The sequence below is a fragment of the Ovis aries genome, chromosome 7 (assembly GCF_016772045.2).
Source record: "Ovis aries strain OAR_USU_Benz2616 breed Rambouillet chromosome 7, ARS-UI_Ramb_v3.0, whole genome shotgun sequence".
NCBI lineage: Eukaryota > Metazoa > Chordata > Mammalia > Artiodactyla > Bovidae > Ovis > Ovis aries.
The window spans coordinates 34,171,042-34,196,554 of record NC_056060.1 but is presented as its reverse complement, the minus strand read 5'-3'; the positions used below and the strand labels follow the sequence as shown (position 1 = coordinate 34,196,554).

The 25,513-nt window shown below is 52.8% G+C and overlaps 1 protein-coding gene across 1 annotated transcript; it reads right to left on the bottom strand.

The window, feature by feature from the left end:
- Window positions 1–1,116: 1,116 nt before the first annotated feature.
- On the bottom strand, window positions 1,117–23,874 carry DISP2 (dispatched RND transporter family member 2). The gene is made up of 10 exons (XM_015096942.4): window positions 23,841–23,874; window positions 21,376–21,423; window positions 15,577–19,916; window positions 10,493–10,822; window positions 10,181–10,210; window positions 9,915–10,038; window positions 9,537–9,652; window positions 9,088–9,218; window positions 8,620–8,717; window positions 1,117–8,170 (listed from the first exon to the last, which is right to left on the bottom strand). The coding sequence occupies exons 3-10, from the start codon at window positions 15,969–15,971 to the stop codon at window positions 4,904–4,906; spliced, it is 4,491 nt and encodes a 1,496-aa protein (XP_014952428.3). The 5' UTR covers window positions 15,972–19,916; window positions 21,376–21,423; window positions 23,841–23,874; the 3' UTR covers window positions 1,117–4,903.
- Between the last annotated feature and the right edge of the window lie 1,639 nt (window positions 23,875–25,513).

Genomic DNA, 25,513 nt, shown 5'->3' with positions numbered 1-25,513 from the left:
AATTTCTATTTCTGTGTCTTCAAGTCCACTGATCCTTTTGGTCTAAAACCTTGAAAGTATTGATTCCATCCAGGGATTTTTTTTTTAATCACAGACATTTTAGTTTTCATCTCTACAAGTTCAATGTGGGTATTTAAAATATGTGCTAAGTTGCTTCAGACTCTTTGTGACCCCATGGACCATAGTCCACCAGGCTCCTCTGTCCATGGGGTTTTCCCAGAAAGAATACTAGAGTGGGTTGCCATGCCCTCTTCCAGGGGATCTTCCTGACCCAGGGACCAAACCCATATCTCCTGTAACTCCTGCAGATTCTTTACCTGCTGCCCCATTTTCTATATATATATATATTCTCCAAGTCTCTACTTAAGCTATGTGACCATAGGGAATACAGTTATGATAATGTTCATATTTCTTGGCTTTGCTCTCTCAAAGACTTACTCAAGCAAAACATTCTCAAGTAGTCCTCTTATTTATTTGTTCGTTTATAGTGCAGAAAATGGAGCCAGAGTAGTAGGAGTCAGAATGAAGGAAGGGTCACTGCTGGGGAGGAGAGAGCGCTGGCCAAAGACTCCTTCTTAGGCTGATCAATATGCGGAGAGGGAACTTATGAAGGAAGCTCTTGAAATTGACTTCCAAGCCATCTGTATCCACCTATCTGCTATAAACCATTGGTGGGGACATTAACTGCTTCCTTCTTTGTAACAGAAGGGATGAGGAGAGAAGCCAGTAGGAGCAGGGTAGGTAAGCTGGGGACTGGGTGCCTTGAAGGTGAGGAAATTTCTATCTGATGCCTCCAGCTTTCATTATGAATAATGAGTTTTTTGACTACTGAAAGTAAGTGTGCAGAGAGGTGAAGGGCATCTGATGTTGGAAGCAAGTGGAGAAAGTATGAAATGACTGCTGCGAAGAACTGAAACCAGTAACTAGAATGCAAGGAGGCTAGGCAGAGCTGAGGTTACAGGTGAGGCTGTGGTCATGAATTCAAATCCACATCAGTCTGCCCAGCTGAGGGATTCTCTTTAGCGATCTTGAAGCTCTAATTTGTTGTTTGTGAATTTGGTAAACTGTTGATCTCCCCTTATGTTGAGGTATAACATGAATAACCACACAGAGGCCTGATGATCATGATAAGTTTATCAAGGTCCTTCCAGGGCTCTTCAGCACAAAGTGGCTTGGGACAGCCCACCATTTACATAGCACATGGTGGCTTTCTTTTGTTTCTTATTTTCCCGAATTGAGTGACAACTTCTCCTAAGCATAAATACCTCTACACCACCTTGAGCTACTGTCATCCCTGTGAACAAGGGTGAGGGTAGAAAGGGTAAGGAATGTCTGTTTTTTCCCATTCCCAAGCAAATCTTGATGCATGTCATGGATGCCAGAGAGCTCATAATTGCCCACATGTATTATCAAAGGCCAAGATAAGGCCACCACGAAAGAAAAGACCAGAAACTCTCCGATGTATCTTCTTTTCTGATCCCCTCACTTGCCTTGTCATGGACTGGAAGGAGAGGAATGAGTTTGAGGGGGCTAAGGGCATTTGGCTTATAAATCTCTCGTGAGATGTCTCTTTCAGAATCAGGCTCAAGCTGAGATACCGCCTAAATATCACGGTATAGGGTAGGCCTTGTGCCTGTAAAATCTAAGATTTACCAGTCAACTCAGTCTCTGACATTGCCACCAAAGTGCCACAGCCATGGAAGGATGGGTTTGCCCATAGTAACAAACTATACCAAGTTACATTTTTAAAACATACAATAACACATACTCATGCTCTGGGTATGAGTTCAAGGATCTGTGGCACAAATAGGAGAAATGACTGCAAGTCCCAAATCAGTTTTAATACAGTGTCTCAGTGTTAAGGAGCCATTTCTTGAATTTACCAGAGCCTCACAGAATGCTTCTAAGCTTCTCTCCATGTGTATCCAGGGCCATACACTCTTTGTAACCACCATAATGATGATAGTAAGTCTGCTGAAAATACTTCAAATCTTGCTTTCCAAAGCTGGGGCAAGGGGGACTTTCCTGGGAGTCCAGTGGTTAAGATTCTGCACTTCCCCTACAGGGGACACGGGTTTGATCCCTTGTTGGGGAACTAAGACCCTGTAAAAAAAAAAAAAAAAACACCAAAGTTGGAGCTAGAGATGCAGGTGGGATTACCCACTACTGTGATGCCTGCTGTTGGTTTGGGCCACTCAGGTTCGAGGCGCTGACTGGGATTACACTGAGTTCTTCCAGTCCTTAGGGCACGCTGGTGTAAAGAACAAATCTAGTCGGTACTTTGGCTGCTCCAGCTCATCTGCCTTCCTGAAGGGTTGTGTGGCCCTGAGAGGCAGCTACAATGATGGAGTCAAGGCCAGACTTCTGCTCATGTTCAGGAGGAAGGGCTCACCTTGTCCTCCCTCTGGGTGATGATCCCAGATGACCAGAGCTCTACCGACCTGGCTGTGTGATAACAGGAGAAAGTCCATAGTGCAGAGAAGCCAGGACTCAGAGGCTGATGAGCAGCCCTAGGCCAGAGAGGCTGAATTCCCCTCTGACATGAAGAGAGAGAGGTCCCTTAGAACTCCAGGGAGATGGTCCAAGTTAGTCCTAGTTACTGTCTCTCCTTCCTGACACCAGGAGTCAGATGGGTATCTTTATCTTGCAAAGCCGATGTAACCTGTCATTCCTGCCCATGGTCTTCTGTCACTTCCACAACTCCCATATCTCATTGATATCTCCATATCCCACTTCTTATAAGTTGGCGTGGGAGGTAAGTCTCAACTATATATATATATATATATATATATATATATATATATATATATATAAAGCCCAAACCCCCTAATTTGCCTCCAGTTCTGTCTCTTTGGCCCCAGAAAAATCCTTCCCCTCTGTGATGCTCATCTGTAAAATGACCTGGATCAGTGGTTTTCAAGACACATTCTTCAGAGCCATCAAGAGCTTTCAGGGTTCCCCAGGATCCCCTGAGAGGCACAGTAGAAAAGGAGGCTGACCTGGCTCTGGACTTCCCCACCCCCAGCATTCAACAGTGTAGTTGCTTTTTCTCAGCTCTATATGCAGTGTTTCCACACAAGGATTCTTTGAACAAAGGGTCCTGAGGCTCCAAAGTTTGAGAACTGCTGAAACAAATGATTGTTAAGGTCACTTCCAGGCTGAGATACTGAAGCCCAGCTCAGGAATCCTTCCTGGTTACCAGTCCTGGGTGCTTGAGCTCCAGCAGTGCTCATGGTGACAGGCATATGGCGCTCAGCAAGTGCCGTATGGTGCCATCAGTGACCCACTGATGCCTGCATGTATGGGGGTGGGGGCTGTTTCCCCAGCTAGAGGGTGAGATCCTTGAGGGCAGATGTCTGATTTTCCCTCCATGTCTCTGTCCTCTTATAGTGCCATAGGTGGAGTGGTGCTCAGTAAATTTGTTGATGCTCCAGGTGTCATGAGCTCTCATGTGAGATAAAACCTTCCAGAGAGACCCTTTGCTTTGGGGAAGGAGTGTCAGACTTTTGTCTGCTGAGTGCCCCTAGAGAGACCTGTCCTTTGGGAACCAGAACCCTGACCTGCGAAACAGCATCAGACTGCCATACCTCCAAAGAGGGCAGGCCTGAGTTCCTGCCTTAACTGGATTCTGCCCAGCCTCGACTGCCCTCAGTGCCTCTCCTGGCAGGGGCTCTCTGCACACCGAAGCCATGGACAAGGCCTTCCCCTGACCCTGAACTTGGGAATCAGATCAGCTTAGGTGCCTCATGGATGAAGACATCTCAGCTGGAGCTGGAAGGAAGTCCAGGGGCTATGGGGAGGAACTCCAGGCTTGCTCAGAGTGCAGCTTCTTCTGGAGACGGAGGCCTAAAGTGGTACCCAGAGGCACCTGTGAAGACAGGTTGTTAAAAGGTGCCAGAGCAAAGATCAAGACAGCCGTAGGTCAATGTCCCTGGGGCAGGTAAACAGGAGGAGAGTGGGAGCAGCAGTGGAGTCAGTCAGGAAACCTGCTCTGCCACCCGCTCACTATGGGACTTTGTGAAAACAGTTAACCTTAGTTGCATTGTCTTTACCTGTAACCTGGGACCCAACCAACTACAGGCTACCTCACACAGAAGTGATGAGATTCCCAGGACACAATGGGCATGGAAGTGTTCTGCAAACCAAAATAGGCGGGATGTAAAGAATTCTTACTGGTGTTAACAGGGGAGAGGACACTTCCATGCCAGAGCAGCTTTCCATGAGGGACTGTTAGCAATTCAGGGATGCTCTGGGACTCACCATCTCTCCACCACCTACTTTACTCCCAGAAGCCACCTTTGCTTGGCTGGGACAAATTTCTTGACAGACTGGGTAATGTGAGGGGAGTAGACCATTCAGGACAGAGACCCCAGTCCAATTATGACTCCAAGAGCCTCCCCCAAAGAAAAGGAAGTGTCCTGATAAAAAAGCCTCTGAAAGGTGAGAGGCCCAGGAGGCTGCTGAAGTTTCCCAGGGCTCTTGGTTGATGAAGGGGCCCACAGGATCCCAAGGACTGGGTCCCTTAGTCCCACTGAATTTCATGCCCCTTGTCATGGGGGCCAAGTCAGCCTCCCCCAATACATGGAGCTGCGCACATGACCTTCGCCCTTCCAGAGGGTGGGTCCTGGTTGGCACTGTGGGAACAGATGAGCCCTTCGCAGGTCACAAGGAGAGCTTGGCATTTCACTCCAAAGACCACCCCCAAACCGAATCCTCCAGGTGTGGGGAGTAAGCAGCAGCCCAGACCAGGGCCAGAACATCTGGCAGGGTTTAAAATCCACAGCTGGAGAGCGAGACCTCCCCACGCTGATGTGGGAAACACTATCAGGCTCTAGCCTGGTGCTGCTCTGGGCTTGTCATCCCCACAGGCTCTGTGCCCCAGTCGGGCCTCCCTGGGCCTCCCTCAGCTACTGTAGCCTGAAGTGTGGGTGCTGGGCCTGCGGACCCAAACATCTGGCAGATCTGGCTGGCTGTTGGGCAGCACCACAGGACTGCCATCCCCCGGCCCACCACGGCCCTTCCAGGACAAGCTGCTCTGGTGTGAGGGGGGCAGAGATGGGTCGTAAACAGTCTCTTTGAGCGCCAGCCACAGTGTGTCCCGCTTCTCATTGAGCTGGCCCCGTTCAGGTACTGTCTGCTCGGCTTCATCCAGATCCTCTGGGGAGGCACCCACGGAATCTGGCACACGGGCACTGGGCTCGGAGGTGCTTAAGCAGGTCTCATCAGAGACGCTGAGCCCCTCCAGGGTGCTGGCTGAGGAGCAGAGGCAATCAGGGGGCTCCACGACCTGGGGCTTGGGCCTGGGAGGGTGGGCTGGGGCTTCTAGTGAGGCCTGCACCAGCTCAGCCTTCTTCCCTGGGGAGCCCTGCATGGCCCGGGTTTTGGGGCTGGGTCCGGCTTGCTTGTAGGGAGAGGAAGTCTGCAAGGCTGGGCACTGGCTGAAAACTGCCTGGTGGTCCAGGAACAGCTCCCTTGGGGATGCAGGGCCTGGCGGGGGCCGGGAGCAGTAGGGGCCATCATGCAGCTGTAGATCTTCAGAGAGCACTGAGGGCCGGTGAGACAGCTTGCTGGTGGCTGTACTGGTGTCAAAGCTGGGACTCCGGCGTCGTGCCAGTGGCTGTAGCTCGTACTGCTCTGAGCAGGACCCGGGCACCCCTCCCACTGGCCCTGGCCGTGGGCGACCTGCCTTCTCCCCACCAGGCTCCCCAGTTCCAGCATCCCACGGTAGGTGTGCACAAGGCCAGAGGATCTGCCCACAGTTCTTCTCTGGTCCAAAGAAACAGCAGAGAGACTGGAAGAAGAAGCTGGCGAAGCCGCAGCTGACGCACTTCACCATCATGAGGATGATGCCCAGCTTGCGATAGAGCAGCACCGTGGCAGGCAGCATAAGCACACCGGCTGCAAACAGGGCTGCAGCCCCCACTGCTGTGGCGCAGCTGGTCTGGCGCAGTGAGAAGGCCACTCGACTCAGGCGGTCAGGGTGTGGGCACAGGTGGTAGGAGATGCAGTAGTTGACAGTGAAGTCCACAGAGAGGCCCACCGAGGCGGAGAGAAAGAGGGCCTCGGCAGTGTTGAGCTGCCACTCAAGCAGAACCAGGAGCCCCACGGTGAGCAGCACAGTGCCTGCCACAGCTGCCACTGAGAACAGGCTAAGTGGAACATTCCAGGTGCCCAGCAGCAGTGTGGCAAAGGCCAGCGCCAGCGCCAGGCCCAGCACCACTGCAGGCTCGGTGCTCAGGCTGTGCTGCAGGCTGTACAGCTCCAGATGGCTAGTGAACCAACCCCGGCGCAGGCCAGGGGGTGCCCTGCCCAACTCTGCTGCCAGCCAGTGGTTGACCTCAGTGTAGAAGTGGTGAGCCTGGCTGTAGTCTGGACTGTAGGGGCAGTTGGTCTGGAACTGCAGGACCAGGGCAGCCAAGCCGCCCTGGGTATTGAAGCGGGGTCCCAGGTCCCGGGGGCTCTCCAGGCCTTGCTCCAGAGCCATCATCTTGAGGCAGTGTAGGAAAAGCTGCGGGGCCCAGGGGAAGCCCAGGTGGCCACAGCAGAGGCCCGGCCCCAGGCGGGCACAGCCGGGGCTCTCCATCCAGCGCTGGAGGGCCTCCACGAAGCACAATGTGGGCCAGCCCTCCGGCTGGGCCCCGAAGAAGCTTTGATTCCGAGCTCCGCGGCAGAGGGCCAGCAGCCAGCGCTGGGCCTCAGGACCGCTGGCTGAGAAGGCAGGGTCGCTCACCAGTGAGCTGTTGCTGCGAGGGTCCAGAGGGTCTCCCGTGTCCACGGGCAGGATGCCCCACACCAAGACCACAGGCATGTGGCCGCCTTCGCCCTGAGGCAGCCGCTCAAACAGAAACTGCTGACGGTACTCGGCGTCGAAGCGCTCGAAGGGGTGGCTGGGCCGGAAGACCTGGCCGCGGGGCGGCGGTAGCGTGGGCAGCCGCAGGCGGGGGCTGACGCCGGCGATGTAGGCGCCCCCAGCCGCCAGCGCGGCGAACCAGCAGATCCAAATGTAGCGGAACTTGATGACACCGCAGGGCAGGAGGCGCTGGAAGAGCAGGCGCGAGGTGCTGGCGGCCGCCCTCCGGAGGCCGCGGAGCCGTCGGTGGAGTGCCAGTGCCAGTCGCCGGGGCGCGCTGCCGGCCCACGGACCACGCGCCTGGGACGCACAGCCGCGCGCCAGGTAGCGCTCGTGCAGCACCGCGGAGGAGGGCAGCCAGGCCAGCGTGAGCGCCAGGTGCGCCAGCACAGCCGTGCCCATGTAGAGCGCGAAGCAGCGCACGGCCGGGAGGCGGCTCAGGTAGCTGGCGTAGAAGGCCGCGCCCGTGGTGAGGCCCGAGACCAGCAGCAGGTAGCCGAAGTGGTGCATGGTGCGGCCCACGCGCTGCGCCAGCCCCCCGGAGGGCAGCTGGCTCTTGCTGAGGCGCCAGAGGTCGAAGAAGATGAGGGTGTGGTTAGCGCAGACGCTGCTCAGCAGGACGAGGGCTGCCAGATTGACGAAGGGGAAGTAGGCCATCCGGAAGGCCACTCGGTAGAGAAAATAGGCAACCAGCAGAGAGCCCAGCACCCCCAGCAGCACCATGAGCGTGAGGAAGAGCGAGCGCAGGTAGAGGGCGATGCTGAGGAAAATGGCGGCCAGGGCCAGCAAGGGGTACACCGTGTCCTGGGCCAGGTAGTGCCTCAGCAGTTCCTGCTTGAGGCCCAGGTCCATGCCGGTGACGGACGTGTAGTTGTCGGAGAGCCCCCAGGGCATAGCGAGGCGGTCCAGGTAGATGCCCATCATGGAGGCACCCTTCAGGGTGGGCAGGAAGAGCAGGCTGTACTTGAGGGAGGGCACCTGGTAGTCAGCAGTCTGGGGACTCAGAAAGTCCCTGTCCAGCAGGAAGTGCAGGAGTTGGTAGACAGCACTGCTCCGGGAGCACTTGGTGGGAACCTGGGTACAGCGTGGGGGTTTGTCCTTTCCGGGTCCCAGACAGGAGGGCACCAGGGCCCCACGGTGATAGTAGAGGGCACAGGCCCGCAGCAGGGCCAGCGTGCGGGTTGTATCGGCTTGAGTAATGTCTAGGCAGGAGGAGCGATTGGAGAGCACAGCCACATAGTTGCCCAGGGACCAACTTGGGCAGCACTCGTTGGCTGCTGTACGCTGGCACAGAGCCCCAAAGCTGGGATGGGAGCGGATCTGCAGGGCACACACAGCAGGAGAGAGCTCAGGGGAACTGCCGGGGTCCAGGTTTCTAAGCACTGTCCCAGGCTCTCTCACCTCCTTTGAGGCAGCAGGGCAGAGGCAGAGGGGTATCTTGACCTGACTTGTCAGGCCCCTGTTCTAGCAGCTACATCTTGACTCCTTCAAGGAGGAGCCTCAGGACCTTTTGAAAATCCCCGGGCTCTGAGGGTCTGTCTCCCAGCAGCTATGTCTTGGCACTTCTGGAAGCAGCTGACCCTTCGCTTTCCTCTCCCCCACAACCTAGAGCCTCTTAGCAGGGTTGCAATAATTTTCTAAGCAGGGAATGCTCTTTCCTAGCCCAGCCTGGCAACCTTGGTTCAACTCTATTTCCTTATGATCAGGTCCCTGGTGTCCCTAGCTCTCCCCACCCCCACCAAGCCCCAGCACATCCTCAGCCAGCTCACCTGGTCATGTTCCATGCGACACATAGAATGAATGGCGTGCAGGTTCCACAGGCTGCCCGCTGAGGTGGACATGAACACCAGCTGGGCATAGCTCTTCTCTGCAACACACGGCCCAGAGCTCAGTGCTTTGGCCCCAGATCCTGGGCCCACCAAAGGGAAGATGCTTACTCTGGGCCATAAGAGGCTCAGATTCTCAGGAGCCTCAAACCTGTGCCTGGCTGCCTGATGCTGGGCCTGCATCCCTCCCCTGTGCCACACCCCCGTCCAGCTTGACCCTTCCTGGCTGGAGCAACTGAGACCTGCCTCATCCTCCCAGTTATAACCCTTACTTCCTTGGTTTGAATGTGACTGGCCAGTCTCCTTCCGCTTCTGTCTGCCCAGATTTGTTCTCCTGGGCCCTCCAGTTCTAGTAGGTGGGGAGAGGGAGAACCACCATTAAAGCTAGGAACTGGCCAGGCTGCAGCTTACCAGGGGGGCCACAGAAGAAGCTCTCCTGCCCTCTGTCCTCCAAGGACTCCACCATCCGCCGAGGCCGGACCATCCCCTCTTGGGCACTGCTCCAGGGTGTGGCAGGGCTCAGAGTGGTGTGGGGGTTTGAGCTAAGGTAGAGAAAAAATCTATACCAGGCACTGTCCAGAAGGTGAGGGGCTCAGAAAAGGCCAGATACCATTGCCCAGGGGGTTCCAGCAAGGCCCTCTGACCTGATTTTTTTTTTAAACTTTGTTTTGACGGCACTACATGGCATGTGGAATCTTAGTTCCCTGACCAGGGATCAAACCTGTGTCCCCTGCAGTGGAAGTGCAGAGTCCCGACTGCTGGATAGCCAGGGAAGTCCCCTGACATGTCTTTGGCTCCTCTCTGGAGACCTCGTTCTATCTCTGGTTGCCCCCAAAAGTGGAAAGATGGGAAGCCATTACCTGTTCAGCTCAAGGTCTGGGGAAAGGGAAAGCAGCTTCTTGGGGCCTGTGAGGGCCTGCAGTGCTCTCCAGACAACTAGCTTGCGCCCAAGGTCCGTGTCCCGAGGCTCAAAGCCCTGCAGGGAGGAGGGCAGAGAAGATCAGACCACAAAGAGGGGGAGTTCTTCTTCCTTCTCAGTTCTGCTTCTTTGGGTCCCTGAGCAGGGGACCTGAGCCTGCCTGCCTGGATGCCTGGATGGTTGGACCCAAGGATCACCTCTGTACCCTTTCTGAGCTCTCACTGGAGAGTCCACTCCCAGCAGGGCCACTCCAGAGTTCTGCCCCAGACCGAGCCGAGGTGGTCAGGCATGGGGGCCCCATCCCTCCATGGCCCCTCACCAGTAAAGGCTTGGAGAAATCAGGTAGCTGGCCCCCCAGCAGTCCAGCCAGGGTGCAGAGGAGGATGAAAGCCAGACACAGCAGCAGCACGGCCACTGGGCACTCTGCAATCAGCTGGGAATAGCTGGGAAAGAGGAAGAGATCACACATGAGTTGGCGTTGGGCATGGTAGCAGGGAATAGATGAGCTTAGAAGCCACCAAGGAGGGATGGTGGAGCTAAACTGGGCCTGGTCACCCCATGGGTCCAGAGAAGGCCCAGGCCTACCTCTTTGGCATCCGGAAGGCCCGTTCCTGCCTATGGGAGAGAAGAAAAGACGCTTGCTGTAGTCCTCTTGTAAGGTGGGAGGTTGGAGTAGGGGTAGAGGGTAGAGGAAGTTGGCATCGACCCTTGCAAGCCTCCCCACTCCCGAGTTCCAACCCTTCCTTCCTCTTCCCTCCAGGCTGCCTCCTCCATCAGAGACAGGAGACACTTGGGCTGCCTCCTAGTGAAGGAATCTAGACCTCCGGGAGTTGGCCCCACTTTGCAGCCCTGCCCTACCTTCCAGGGCAGCTGGCCAGCTGCTGGACCCCTCCTTACCTGACGCTGACCACGTGGTGCTGCACAGATGCTGGCTTCCAGGTCCCATCACGCTGTGAGGGGGCTGGGGAAGGGCTGAGGCTGGAGCCATGGGAGCACAGTCCTGCCCGGTCCCCAAGCCCTGGCAGGGAGCTTGCCCCCCGGTGCTCCTGTGGTGCTCGGGGATAGGTAAAGTGAGCAGGGGCCAAGGGGCTGGACGGGCCCACAGGCTGGAGGGTGGAAGTTGCTGGTGGTGGTCCAGAAGAACTGGAAGGGTCCTCAAGGGGGCAGCTGTGGAGGGAGCAGCTCCTCTCTGGGCTGGCCTCTGGGGCCACAGCCTTGCTCTGGGACCTGGGGGAGGAGGAGGCAGGGAAAATGGGGGTGAGACAGTGGTGGTCCATACCATGCCCCTGCAGTGTTCAGTGAGCTGAGACGGGTGGGGCTTGGGTTTTACTGTTACTGGTTCTGGCAGGAGGCGACGAGGATAGGGCCTCTGGGTCTACACCTCCAGCCTACTTCTTGGGGTTTCTTGTCTCATTCCCTCATCAGTCTCTGCACCCCTAAACACATATGATTAATTTGCACCTTTAAAAACCATACAGGGGAAGTACTTTCCTTTTATAGAGTTGAGAACTGAGGTTCAGTGAGCCCTGAAGAGCCAGGCCTTGAGCCCAGCTCTGTCTGCTGCAATCGTCTCTTCATTCTCTTGTCAGACACTAATTAAGCACCTGCTGCACTTTTGTTCCCACCTTAAAAGCCAAGGAAAGTCAGGAAAAGTTTGGCATAAGCAATTATTGTCTTTTTCACCAACCCTAGGACTTCAGGAAGAGGTTTGCTCTGCAAGGGTGTGCACAGCTGGGAGAGGGAGTTAGGACCCCCAAGAGACTTGCCAGGAAGGAGTCAGCAATAGATTTGTCTTTCCAAATTACTCATGGGGGCAGTATTCTGTGCATGGACCCAGCCCCACTCCTTGGGTGCAGGGGGAGTTGTCCTACCCCAGTGGCAGGATTGCTAGACCTAGGACAGAAGATGGTCACAGAACCAAGTGCCTGAGGGCCATGGGTGATTCCCAGAGGGTTCTGGGCCCAACAGGGAGTCTCCTTCCTTCCATCCTCCTGGCTCACCTGGCCTGCTAGAATTTGCATAGCTCCCATGGAATGGCCAGGTGTCTGCTGATCCAACCCTGGCTTCCAGTCTTGCCTGCTGCACTGCTGAAGGGGCCATGGGCCAGGGCCCTGGCTGTGATGGCAAGTGGACATTGCCCACAGAGGCTGGGTTCTGCCCAGAAATCAAGTAGTGGAACTGAAAAAAAGTAAGCTCCTTCTCTTCCTGCCAGAAAGCTGGGTGGCAGGCAGTCGAGGGGCAGGGGATAACCCTCATGCTGAAACTAAAATGAGGGAGCAGTGGAGGTGGGATCCTGGCCCCATCATCCTTTAGCTCTGGGGTCTTGGGAAAGATTCACAGTTCTTGGAACATGGACATCCTTGTCTGTTGAGTGAGGGTATGAGAATAAGGTCCCCCTCTCAAGTTAGTTGGAGAAGGCAATGGCACCCCACTCCAGTAGTCTTGCCTGGAAAATCCCATGTATGGAGGAGCCTGGTAAGCTACAGTCCATGGGGTCGCTAAGAATCAGATACAACTGAGCGACTTCACTTTCACTTTTCACTTTCATGCATTGGAGAAGGAAATGGCAACCCACTCCAGTATTCTTGAATCCCAGGGACGGGGGAGCCTGGTGGGCTGTTGTCTATGAGGTCGCACAAAGTTGGACACAACTGAAGTGACTTAGCAGCTTAGCAGCAGCTCAAGTTAGTATGGGAATTAACTGAGGTAAGATCTGTGAGGTGCCTGGCATGGAGCCTGGCATGTGGAAGGCATTTGCTTTCCTGCCTCTTCACACTCAGTGCTGCAGGAAGTGTGTAGATTAAGAAGTATATTTATATTTACAATTTGAACTCTTTAGGCACTTCAGATAATATGTCTCCATTTGAAAACTTCTCACACCTTAAGAATCTCTCTACATACATAATTATAATTACTTTTCTTTTCAAAATATTTATTTGTTTCTGGTTGTGCTGGGTCTTACCTGCAGCATGTGGGATCTAGTTCCCTGACCAGGATCCAGAATCCAGTCCCCCTGTATCAGGGGTATGGAGCCTTAGTCACTGGACCACCAGGGAAGTCCCAGTACTTTTCTTTTTGTTATCAAAAGCTGCATTAGAATTTATCTCATGGTTTATTTATTTATTTTTTAATTTTTATTTTTACTTTATTTTGCTTTACAATACTGTATTGGTTTTGCCATACATTGACATGAATCCACCACAGTATCTCATGGTTTAAACCACTATTTCTTCTTCTTCTTCTTCTTTTTTTTTTTTTTACTAACTCTACATTTAGAAAAATAGGAATTTGACTGAAGTTGTTTTCAAGCAAGACCTCAGATGACCCCATAAAGTTAATGATATAGCAACCAGTGTCCTGGCAGATAAATCCCTTGTACATCCCCATGGGCCAAAGGGAAGCTGGAAAAATGACCTGGGTTTCATATGTATAAGTGGGGATATCTATTTCTTTAAGATTTTTATTCTGCAGGTCTTTTCTGAGCACTTGCCACATGCTGGGCACTGTGCTTGGTCTGGGTTGGACCCTGAAGGCATGAAGGTGACCCATTTTATTTTGTATACATTTTTGGTTGCACCCTGTGGGGTGTGGAACCTTAGTTCTCAGATCAGGGATTGAACCCATGCCCCCTGCCTTGAAAGGTGGAATCCTAACCACTGGACACCAGGGAAGCACAAGGTGACCCATTTTAGTCTTGGTCTCCCTCTTTAGAGTAGGGCCTGCTTTCCAAAGTCAGGAGGGTGGGGCAGCCAGGGTGCCTATTTCAGCTGCCCGTGATTTTAAAGCATCACTGAGCTTTGGGCTTGTCTTAGGAGTCAAGTCCCCACTTGGAGTGTCAGTTCCTTTTTCATGAGGGAAGCCAGCATTCCAGGGGGTAGTGGCTGAGAACTGAACTCAGTCCTCCTTAACCAGCCTACCAAATCTCATCAGCACCCCCCTTGCTTAGCAGGCCCCTGTTCAAGGGGGATTTCAGTCTCCCCCATTGGTTTGCTTCTACTGGGATCTCCCTAGCCCAGCCCCTTCCTGTCAATCCCTTTTATCCCTTTCCAGGAACCTAGGATCAGCTGTCTGCCTTGCTTCCCCTGGGGGCTTTCATTCTCACCCTCAGTTCCATGGCTCTGACTGGGATGAGCAGTTTCCTGGGCTGCTTGCCTGGGCACATTGGCCTGTAGGCCAAGTGACTGGGGCAGATAGGAAGGTTAATGAAAAGGGAAGACACAGGTCTGACTCATGGCCATAGAAGTTAGGGCCTGGCTAATAATGCCCCAGACCCTCACTTGGGAGCCCCATAATGGGCAAATATACAGGAGTATTAACCATGCCCCAAGCCCACGGACATATAACTATATGAACATCCATGTGATCAGGCAGAATGGTCAGGACAGATGAGGGAGCTCCAGTTCATGCCACTAGGCAAATAAAAAGTAATTTTAAAGACACAAAGAATGAACTGTTTCAGTTTGCCCTGTTGTCTTTACATTAGTAAATGTGTGTGTGTGTGCGTGCACGCGTGAGCGCGCGTGTGTGTGTGTGCGTGCATGCGTGAGCGCGTGCATGTGCTGTCTTATTCATTCTCCAGGGTGCTGCTTAGTTCAGCAGGAATGATTTTTGTTTCTTGGAATGAAATGAGTCCCCTTGCCTGATTTGTCCAGGGTCTCTGGGGAGGGGCAGAGAAGGGCCAGAGGTCTCAGGGAGTTATTAGAAGACAGCAAATAGTTCCTGTATTCAAGTATCAGCCCTATGTGCATGGGAAGTGAGTAGTCCAAGATAGGGCTGATCCTGGGCAAAATATCTGAGGCAGCAAAAGACTCTCCAGCCCCTTCTAGGGATGCTCCTGGCCCCTGCCCTGTCACTATCTCTGCCTTGGCCATCCTTGGCTCTTTGGTCGGGCCATAGTGCCAGGCAGTCGCCTGGTCCAAGGAGCACATTAATCCTGTCTCTCATCCCATCGCAGAAAGTTCTGTGCCTTTCAGTCTGAAAGGTGGCTAAATCTATCCAGGCTGGTTTGACAGTAGAGGGAAGGAAACATTTCTCTCTGCTTGTGGGGTCTCCTCTTCACTCTGAGGTACAGAATATACATTTAACTGGGGCAGTCTGGAGATAATGTGTTCACCTCTGCTTTTGCCCTCAAAGAATGCTTCCTATTTCAGTCCAGGCAGGAGAGAGAGGCAGCGTCATGTCAGGTGAGGGATCCTGGGGGCGGCAGAACAGGCAGGGCACAGAAATTGCGCCATATTGTTACCTGGCTGGGCTGTTCCCTCACACATATGGTGGAGGAAGGGTGAGGAGAGGCACCAAGATCTGGGCCCTCAGCAGGAAGCTGTTCCTTCTGTCCTGCCAGCCTGGTGCTCCTTCAGGGAAGGTACTGACCACGACCTGACTCTCAGAGCCAGCCAACCCATCACATCCAAAGGGTGCAGGTGGCTGCCACACGTGGGGACTCCAGCCCACACGTGCGCAGCTGGCCATGCGGGGCGGCAGACTGGAGACCGATGGTGATGGACAAAGACAGACCCTAGTTTGGCAGCCGAGTGTCTGGCCTCTTCCTAGGACATACACCTTGGCGAGTCCATCTACGACACACACGCACCCTCGAGCACATTGACATGCTAGAACCGGGACTGAGGTTGCTGCAGGCTTGGGGCTTACACAGAAGACGTGGGGGCAGGGCCAAGAGGGAGGGGTTCTGGAGGCCGGAGGGGCGGGGGGAACTCGGGGTCGTAGAGGTAAGGTAGAAACAGTGGGTGGGGCAGGTCCCGGGGGCAGCGAGGGCGAAGGGGGCTGATATTAGGGAGTATCAGGGAGAATGAAAATCGGCAGAGAGAGGGCGTGGCCAGGGGGCCAGGAGTCTGGCGGCGCCAGAACGGGCTCTGGGAGGGTCTGGGGAATGAATGGGGCGACATATGGCGGCTACTGGGAATATCTGGGGCGCGGGTTCTGGGAAGGACTGAAGCTGGGTCTGCGGAACAGTCCGCCCCTACCTGTCCGGGGAGCTGCCTTCTGGGGCCAAAAGCTCCCCCTCGGGCCGCTGCTCCCCTTCCGGACCCGGGCCGGGAACCGGATCGCTGCTGCTGCTGCCGCCACCACCGTCCATGCCCGTGGGCGGCGCCGCTGTCCGGGCGCCGGTGCTGAAGCGGCGGCGGCAACGGCGGCGGCGGGTTCCTGCGCATGCGTCGACCCCAAGCAGGCCGGTCACTGGGCGGGGCCGAGGAAGAGCTTGGCCAATGGGCGCGTCACTGGGGGGCGGGGACAAAGACTTCCCGCCGCGGGGCTGTCGGAGCTGGGGGCTCCCTGTCTTTAAACGACCCCCCGAACTGCTGTTGTGGGCCCCTCTACCCAGGGCATGTCTGACAGCTGCTGATAGGACTCTGGCCATCTGGCTGTAGCTCGCACACCGGCGTTTCTGGGGTGGATCGGTCTTCCGTGAGGGGCAAGGAAACGCGACCCCAGGCTCCGTGTCGAGAGCCTCATAACTTGTAACGCTGATTCTTCAAGCCTAGAAGAGCAAGCAGCTCCATGCCGACACTTTACTGCTCAGAATGCTGAGGGGTTGAAAATTTGGGCTACTTTTACTCCCATATTTCTCTGAGCTTCCCTCAGCGGACCCCCACCATTTCCTTCCCAGTGAGGCTAGGCGCCTGTTCAAGTTGGATCTTTCTCCAAGTTGGTCTGGACCTGGGTCTGTGCCCCTCAAATGTGGAGCCTCGATTCTGTTATTCAAGTGCGAGTATGACCCGGAAGAGAGAGAAGCGACTCAGAGAATCCTCAGCTCCTTTTCTTAGAACTACCCCACTTCAACCTGGAAATGTAATCATTAACCACTCATTTCCGAGTTCTTGCTTTCTCTGCCGTCAGGGAATGGCTGTGAGAGAGGGGCAGTGTGTTGGGAAGTGGAGAGGCATGGTTGGAGAGCTGTAGTAGCACCAGAATAGGTAGGATCCCTGTGAGAAGCCTGGGAGTTGGGAAGTGGAGAGGCCCCCAAATGTGGAATTTGAATGGGTAGAAGGCAATGGCACCCCACTCCAGTACTCTTGCCAGGAAAATCCCATGGATGGAGGAGCCTGGAAGGCTGCAGTCCATGGGGTTGCTAAGAGTCGGACACGACTAAGCGACTTCACTTTCACTTTGCACTTTCATGCATTGGAGAAGGCAATGGCAGCCCACTCCACTGTTCTTGCCTGGAGAATCCCAGGGACAGGGGAGCCTGGCGGGCTGCCGTCTATGGGGTCGCACAGAGTCGAACACGACTGAAGTGACTTAGCAGCAGCAGCAGAAGGGATTTTACAGCAAGCAGGCTGTCTGTATGTTTGGGAGATGCCTTGGCTGAAGAATAGGGCTGGGAAGAGTCAGAACCCAGTAGTATCTGGACTATGGGTATCCCTAAACTGTGTGCAAATGCCACTCTATGCAAGGTATAGACCAGTAGGGGATGGGGGTGGGAGAGTCTAGAGGTGTAGAAGTGGTGGCCCTGCCCTGAGTAGCTTAATTTGGTTGGAGAGATAAAAGCTGTCCCATTAGTTGATGCCAACTGGGTAGGGTGTGGTTGGGCCCATGCAATGGTCGATATAAGCTGCAGAGACAGGAGCAATGTGCAAAGACAGAGAGGACCTCACTCATCCTAAAGGGCTTTAAGGAAGGCTTCATGTTGATGGTAGAGCTTTGGTTGGCTTGGAAGGAAGGCTTTCCTGACCGGGGCTGAGGTGGAGGTGGTAGTGATGGAGAAACTGTGCAAAGGTAAGGAGTCTGGAAAGTTCTACATATTTTCAGGGAATAGTTAGTTCAGGATCCACTGAAGGCTTCTGTGGATCCTTCTAGAAGGAGGCATGCACAGCCCACTGTGTCTGAGTGTATGTGATGTGGTAGAGGTGATGAGACCATCCTTGAGACCCTTTAATGGGGGATGGGGCAGAAGTGCAAACAAAGGAGGGGTGACCTTATTCAGCTGTGTGCTGTGGATACCACTGAACCAAACTACTGAGTATGCCTGACTGGGACCAATTTTCATAACTAGGAAATTCAGAAACCACTGGGCCCCCTGAGTGTCAGGTTGGATGTGAAGGAAGATTGGCTCTTTTAAGAGTAGAATATGGCCTCTAGGAGGCTGTTTATTAGGAACAGAAGATTCTGGTTCAGGCCCCATGCTAGATCACGCTCCCCATTCTTGGGTCCTGTTTCTTCTGCTTCCTCAGTGATGTGGGCCAGGGGGGTGCCCAGGGGGCCCAGGTGGGTGGCCCCTTCCAGGACAGTGCCCTGATCCAGGGTGGGGACATGGAGGGTGGGGGTGCCCAGGGCCAGGGGGGTGCCCATGGCCATGGCAGTGCCCAGGGCCAGGGGGGTGCCCATGGCCATGGCAGTGCCCAGGGCCAGGGGGGTGCCCATGGCCATGGCAGTGCCCAGGGCCAGGGGGTGCCCGCCTCCATGGCTGTGCCCAGGGCCAGGGGGGTGCCCATGGCCATGGCAGTGCCCCTGTGGAAAATCAGATGAACAATATTAGAGTCAGAGGTCAGTGCCAGTCTTACCTGAGATCAACTCCTCTTCTCCCTTCCCCTTGTCTCTCTGCTGCTCCTCCTCTAGAGGACACAGGATTCCTGGGTACTAGTAGGGGCTCATGGTAGAGGTCTGGGAGACAGAGATAGCAAGTGACTGCTCCTAGTTTTAGGCCTTTTGCCTTGATGAAACTAGAGCACAGAGCAGACACAATGGGAGGAAACTAGATTAATTGAGTTCTATTCCTTGAGCTGAGATATGGCTCCCACCCTCTGGACCTTGGTTTATTTTATCTGTGACTAAGAAGCTGAAGTATCTCATCTTCTCCCTTCCTTCACCCAAGAACCCATGAAGAGTGATTAGAGGTTTTGCCATGTTGACTATTTAGAAATGAAGGTAGGGCTGGGGGAGGCTACAGAAGAACTCAGTGAGGACCAGGGGCACGGAAGAGACAGGAGGCACAGAGAGGAGAGATGCAGGAGCCAAGGGGAAGGAGGAGTCAGCTGAAGGGTGGGAGGAGACAAAGGTAAGGATGTGCTTGTTCTCTATGTAGGCAGTACACGTGTGCAGGTAAAGATCTGTACTACCTCTACATAAAAATAGTTATGTCTATATACATGAACCTATAAAGACCTTCTGTGTACACAGGTACATGCCTATGGGTGCATGTGCCTGGCTATGTGCATACATGTCAACAGAAGTACATGTGAGCCCATGCCTGTCCCTGAGCAGGTGCCAGACTCATGAAATCAGGAAGAACAGAGAGTAAAATCAAGGTTTTATTTCTTGAGGCAGAAGAGTCCTGGAATGGGTGGTTTACCTTTCTGTCTTGGCTGGAACCACTCTTGAGGCCCCAAGGCCAGAGGAGTTTCTTTGCCTCTTAGCACAGGCCCAGGGAAGAGAGGAGACACAATTTTGCTTCTGGTGCTGGGCACTGGGGGCCTGGGACCCCCAAGGGAGCAGGAAGTGGAGGGTTATGGCCCTACTCTGTGTGTGTGCATAAGTCGCTTCAGGTGTATCTGACTCTGCGACCTGACACTTCTTTTGCCAAGAATACTGGAGTGGGTTGCCATGCCCTCCTCCAGGGGATCTTCCTGACCCGGGGATCAAACCATGTCTCTTAAGTCTCCTGCATGGGCAGGCAGATTCTTTACCACTAGCACCACCTGGGAAGTCCCTAAGGGTTGGATAACTCCCCAGTCTGCTGCTTCCTAGGGCCTGATAATGGCTTATAACCTGTGGGAAAGAGACAGGCTCCAGGGTTAGGAGTCTTTCGGTGACAATATTAAGGCAGCCGCTGCCCCATCCAGGCTCAGTGACGCCTGGAAATTTCCACCTCCCACCCTGCTTGCCTCTTCAATGTCTCTTTTGTGGTGGGGGCATTCCAGGCCTAGGAGTTGGGTCTGTTAGTGGTGGGGGGCTGGCGGAGGGGAAGCAGGGAGGAGGGTAGACAGGCAGGTCACGGGTCCCTGCAGTGTGGTTGGGATTTGGGAGCAAGCCAGCCATCTGAGAGGGCTGTGGGTAGCCAGGGAAGCAGAGAAGCATGGAACAGGAGGGGAAGCAGCAGGGGAGAGGATGAGCTGCTGAGGCAGGGAGGGGATGTGAGAAAAGAAGAGGGACAGATGGGAAAACTGGGGAGGAGTAGAGAAGGCTGCCGCCAGGGTTGGACTTGTACTGTGATGCTCCTTCCCTCCCCACCCCCCCACCCGTGGGGCTGAGGCCTCCCTACTGTACATTTGGGGGATGTCTGTGGCTGCCACCAGACTGTCTAGGAAGGGGACTGACAGCAGGGAGGGAAAAGGGAGATGGCTAAGGAACTTTCCTACCTGTGGGCCTGTAGGAGAGGAAGGAGAAAAAAAAACAAAGAGCTTTGGTTATTTGGTTCTGCAGTGAGAATCCTGTCTTCTTCCTAGCGCTGATTTTGTGCCCACCTTCCACTGTCCTCCCTCAACAAGGCTCCTCAGACTTGACCAGTTGCCTGACCATCATTCCTTCATTCATTCATTCACTCAACACATACATGTATATGTGTGTGTGTGTGTGAATGCAAAGCTCAGTGGTGTGTCCCTGTTTGCTCAAGAGCTGGCTGAGTTCTCCTGGGTGGGGTGGGGCTGGTTAGGAAGTGTGGGTTCTAGTGCTCACTCTGTCAGCTGTCTGCCTCCTTGACTTTTTGTTTTTCTTTAAATTTTTTTATATATTTAACTGCACTAGGTCATGGTTGCAACGTGTGGACTCTGAGTTGTGGCATGTGGGGTCTAGTTCTCTGAACAGGGATCAAACCTTGACTTCCTGCACTGGGAGCACAGAGTCTTAGCCACCTGGCCCACCAGGGAAGTCCCTCAACCTTTTTTTTAAAAAAGATTTAATTTTATTGTTGGAGTAGAATTATTTTACAATGTTGTGTTAATTTCTGCAGCACAGAAACTGCACAAAGTGCACCCTCCCAACCTACGTCAAAGTCCATGACGCTAAAGGAGGCGCCCTGGTTCTTTTATTTCCACCTCCAGGTGGGCCCCACATAGCTTCCCCCTCTGCCCCTTCCCCCCAGATTCCACCTTTCTCAGGCTGATCTCTGCTCAGATCCTCAGCTGTTTCTTTGCTCATGCTTATAACCTTCTGGTTCCCGCTCTCAGACTTTGCTCTAATCTCCTGCCACTTGGAAATCTGTCTTGCTTCACTCTGTGTTATGTTCCCGCAGGAAGTTCACTTGGGTTGGACCGTCCTGCCTGCCTTGTCTGCCAAGCTTCGGGTCCAGTGGGCTCATTTCTGCCATAGCCTATCTGACTGGTCCTGAGTATTTTGTAGTGTTCTGTTGGTGGGAATCATCTACTTGATGAGATTTATATTGAGGGCCATCATGGTCTTTTGTTCCTTTTGAGGGGAGCCATTGGCATAGCTGCCGAGAGCTGAGTTCTGAGCCCCAGATCCTGCCACACGTCCAGGGCCTCACCCTGAGAAAGACTGATAACTTCCCTGGAGCTCACGTGAACAGTGGAGGGAGCCCCTGTCTGTTTCATTCCTGAAGTCGAAGACCTAGTGACATGAAGGATGTGTGGGCATGTTTCTTAAACTGTAGAGTGTATTAAGAACATGAGGCTTGTTTTCATTTTGGAACCCTACCACCACACACACACACACACACACACACACACACACACACACACACACACACACACACACACACACACACACACACGGCTTGCATTAGATGTGACTGACTGCCCCTGACTTCATGACCTTCCCTCCCTCCTTATTCCTTCTTCCACGCTGCGGTCTCCCACCACAGTACTTACGTGGCTCCATGTTTTTGGAGCAGGCACAGGGAATGACAAAAGGAACACCTATGAGTCAATGGGTAAAGTTTAGTTTACTGTAATCTAAACCTCAGTCTCTCCTTCTTCCCCCCAGGGATGTACACACATAGCCCCTTAAGAGATGAAAGGGATAAACTGCTCCCTCTAGCTTAGCTTGGGACTCAGTATGGAGCTGGACACTGAGTAGGTGCCAGGCATGGGTGTTGAGTGACTGCAGTGGGTTTATCCATCTGGTATGTAGACAGAGACATGAGAACATTATGCATCCCTGAACCATATACCCTTACATGTGACCCCTCAAGATCCACCCCCAGACTCACAATCATGAATGAACTCATTTCTACTTGGGCCAGTTTCAATCATGTTAGTTATTTGTGTAGCGTGCCTGCTATGTGTCAGGCCATAGTACTCATAGTCCCTATGAGTTTCATAGTCCCTAGAGACTTTTGTCCCTGTGTGATGTCTGGCATAAAGGTGGGGGAAGGGAGGAAGTGGTGCGGGGAAGCTTGGAGATCAGTTCACTCAGAGCTGGGAGGACTGGGTTAGTGGGTGGGTGCTTCTGGGGGATGCAGGGGACCCTAAGACCTGTGCCTCCAAGCCACAAATGAATGGAAACCTTCCCTGATCCAAGCTGCCTGTTCCCGCCTCTTCCCACTAGGAGTGGAAGCTGGCTTGGTGATCTGAGTCAATTTGTTGTATGCCAACAAGTGTGCTATCACAGGATGGAGCTTCTGGGCTTCTGAGGTGCTCTGGTGCCAAGGCTGGCATTGTCTTGCATGGGGCTGGTGCATAAGTCATAATGGGCAATTCCAGAATGGACCCAGTGCAAATGCGGTATATTCATTTTTGTTTCTGACCCACAACTCAGAATATAATATGTAACATATAGACCAAATGCCTGACATCAGGGTACTCTGGTTGTTGAACACAGAAGCACAAATGTTCACACACCACATACAAGCACACACATCTGTACTACAACAGCCCAAGCCTCTTGCAAGACAGGACCCTGGCACCTTTTGAGTCATCTGTTTCGTTGGCTTTTACTTGGGCCACAAATGTTGAGCTGAGGTCAGCCTCTGAGCTATGCTATGATCCTTCTTGCCCCCTCCTCCTTCCCCTTAATGAGTGATGAGTCTGGAAGAGATTCGTGGGACTAGTTCTGGGAGAGGGAGTGGTAAAGAAAATGTTAGGGCCAGCCAGGATCTGACTTGGAAGAAAGAGAAAAGACTGACTTTGGAAAAAAACCCCATCCCATTAAGAAATGGTCAGAGAACTTGACATTTTTTTCTGGAGATGACAAACAGATGGCCAGCAGGTACATGAAAAGGTGCTCAACATCAGTAATCATCAGGGAAATGGAAGCCAAGACCACAATGAGATATCACCTCACACTCGTTAGAATGGCTATTATCCAAAAAACAAGAAAGATGTTGGCAAGGATGTGGAGAAAAGGGGATATAAGTTGGTATAGCCACTACTGAAAACACTATGAGGTTCCTCAAAAAATTAAAAATAGAACTGCCATATGATCCAGTAATTCCACTGTTGGGTATTCATCCAAAGAAAACAAAAACCCTAACTTGAAAAAATATATGCACCCTCATATATTCATTGCAGCATTATTTACAACAGCCAAGACATGGAAACAATCTAAGTGTCCATCAACAGAGGAATGGATAAATAAAATGTGTATTATACACAATGAATATTATTTAGCCATAAGAAAGAATGAAATCATGCCATTTGTGACAGCATAGATGGATCTTGAGGGCATTATGCCAAATGAAGTAAGTCGGAGAAAGACAAGTACTACGTAATCTCAATAATATGTGGGATCTAAAACAACCCACAAACAAACAAAACTTTGAGCTCATAGAATCAGAGAACAGATTGGTGGTTGCCAGAGGTGGTGAGTAGAGCTTGGGTGAAATGGGTGAAGGGGGTCAAATGGTACAAGCTGTTGTACACCTGATATAGATATTGATATTGATAATTAATATTATTGATAATTATACCTCAATTAAAAAAAAAAAAGACAGGCCTTAGACTGTCCCTCCCCAGTTCAGACTAAGGTGCTTGGGGGATAGGAGTTTGTGGCTCTGGAAGGAAACTAATACAATCCCTTCGACCAGCTAAGCCCCTGTGCCTGGCACATTAGAGGCTGTAAATTCAATTCTAACTCAAGTAGAGAGCAGACCCAGGAGTCGGGGCAGGGCCGGGCAGGGGGCAGGCACCTAGGCACATAGCACACAGACCTACATTGCATTTATGAGAGATACAGACCAACACACACACACACACGACACCCACACAAAGACACAGTGACACAGATACCAGTTCAGCACACAGACACACATACCCAGGAAGACCATGATCACAAAGACACAAGCTCACAGAGCCCCTCCTGTCCCCTCCCACAGCCCGCAGAGCTGGACGCTTACCTGGGAGTGCAGAACAGGGGGCAATAGGCAATCTAAGGCGCTATCTGTCCTCAGGAGTATTTGTAAAGGATGGGGAGGGGCTGGCATGGTCAGGTCCACAGAGGGTGTGGAGGAATGAACAGGGCTGGGCTAAACTTAAACAGGGCAAAGAGTGGTCGGAAGCAGGGTGTGTGTGTGTGTGGGGGGGGGGTGTGTGGGTGTGTGTGTGGGGGTGTGTGTGGGGGGGTATGTGTGTGGGGGTGTGTGTGTGTAAGGAGGCTGGGTGGGAGGGAGCAGGGAAGAACCCAGTACCCCATCAGTCTGGTAACAAGATGCCACAGAACCAAGGAGGCCGGGGGCCCACACCATGGCAAGGCTGTTTATCACCCAGGGGCCATCTCTGAACACTTTCAGAGCTCCTACTGAATGTCAGGCCACGAGGTGCTTCACACTCTTTAGTTAACCCACTGACTCACACAAAACAGTGAGATTATCGCCTGTTCCCATGGGTGGAGGAAGAAACAATGCACCTCGTGGAGGGGCCTGTGGAACCTTTGCCCTGCACAGCAAATCCCAGGCCTGAACTCTCGCTTGTGCCACCCCAGCTCAGGGAGCTGCCTGGGAGTGAAAAATGAATGAGTCAGGAAAAAAACAAAACAAAACAAAGCTTGCGGTTTTCAACGAGGGGAGGGACACATCAGGGGTATGGGAGTAACAGATACAAAGTACCATATATAAAATAGATAAGCGACAAAGATAAGCAGCTATACTTATCATCTTGTAATAACCTCTAATGGAATATAATCTACAAAAATAATTGTAAATCAACTACATTTCAACTTAAAAAAGTGTTTTAAAGCAGGACTAGGGATAAGATTAATCACTTGCCAGGATATTGAAGAGAAGAAAAAAAAAAAAAACAAAGGCAGGACTTTGGAGATGGAATATGGACAAGCAGGAAGGGGCTTTGCAGTCCAGGCTGCCAGCTTGCCAGCTGTCTGTGCTCTGTAAGTCCCTGGGGCCTGGGCTCCCTGAGCCCTCTGGCCTCTGCTGTGTGCCACACCCCTTGACCTCCCTTAGGCCCTTGCAGACAGACCGGGTGGCCCTGTTACAAGCTCCCTCTCTCCCTGGGTTCTGTCTTCTCCTGTCTCCTGCTCCACAGGACTGTCTGCTCACCTTTGTATTCCCAGGGACTGGCCTTGAGCCAATCTCCTGGCCCTCAGCAGGTGTCCAGTAACAATCTGGTGAATGAAGGCAAGGTTCAAGTGTAGTTGTGTGCTGTGTGCTCAGTTGCTTAGTCACGTCCGACTCTTTGCGACCCCTGGATTGTGTAGCCTGCCGGGTTCCTCTGTCCATGGGATTTCCCAGGCAAGGATACTGGAATGGGTTGCTATTTTCTCCTCCTGGGGATCATCCTGACTCAGGGATGGAAACTTCTTCTCCTGAATTTCCTGCATTGGCAGGTGGATTCTTTACCACTTTCACCTGGGAAGCCACTAAATCAATACAGCTGATAATTTAAAAGCTTAACACATGAGGGAAAAGTGTCCACTCTATAATCCTGGAAGCAATCTTTGTGTTCATCAATACACACCCATCACTTGAATCTGTTTTATGTAGTTACTGTTGGGTTATAACTGGTCTCGATTTCTGTGCTTATTTTTCTCTCTTCTACAAATTTAAGCTTTTTTTTT

Coding starts and splice junctions, on each gene's coding strand:
- DISP2 (XM_015096942.4), bottom strand. CDS start 15,971: ATGGCCAGAGTCCTATCAGCAGCTGTCAGACATGCCCTGGGTAGAGGG. Junction 10,039..10,180: donor GCCTTCCGGATGCCAAAGAG/GTAGGCCTGGGC, acceptor CCTCTTTCCCAG/CTATTCCCAGCTGATTGCAG. Junction 9,653..9,914: donor ATTTCTCCAAGCCTTTACTG/GTGAGGGGCCAT, acceptor TCCTCCCTGCAG/GGCTTTGAGCCTCGGGACAC.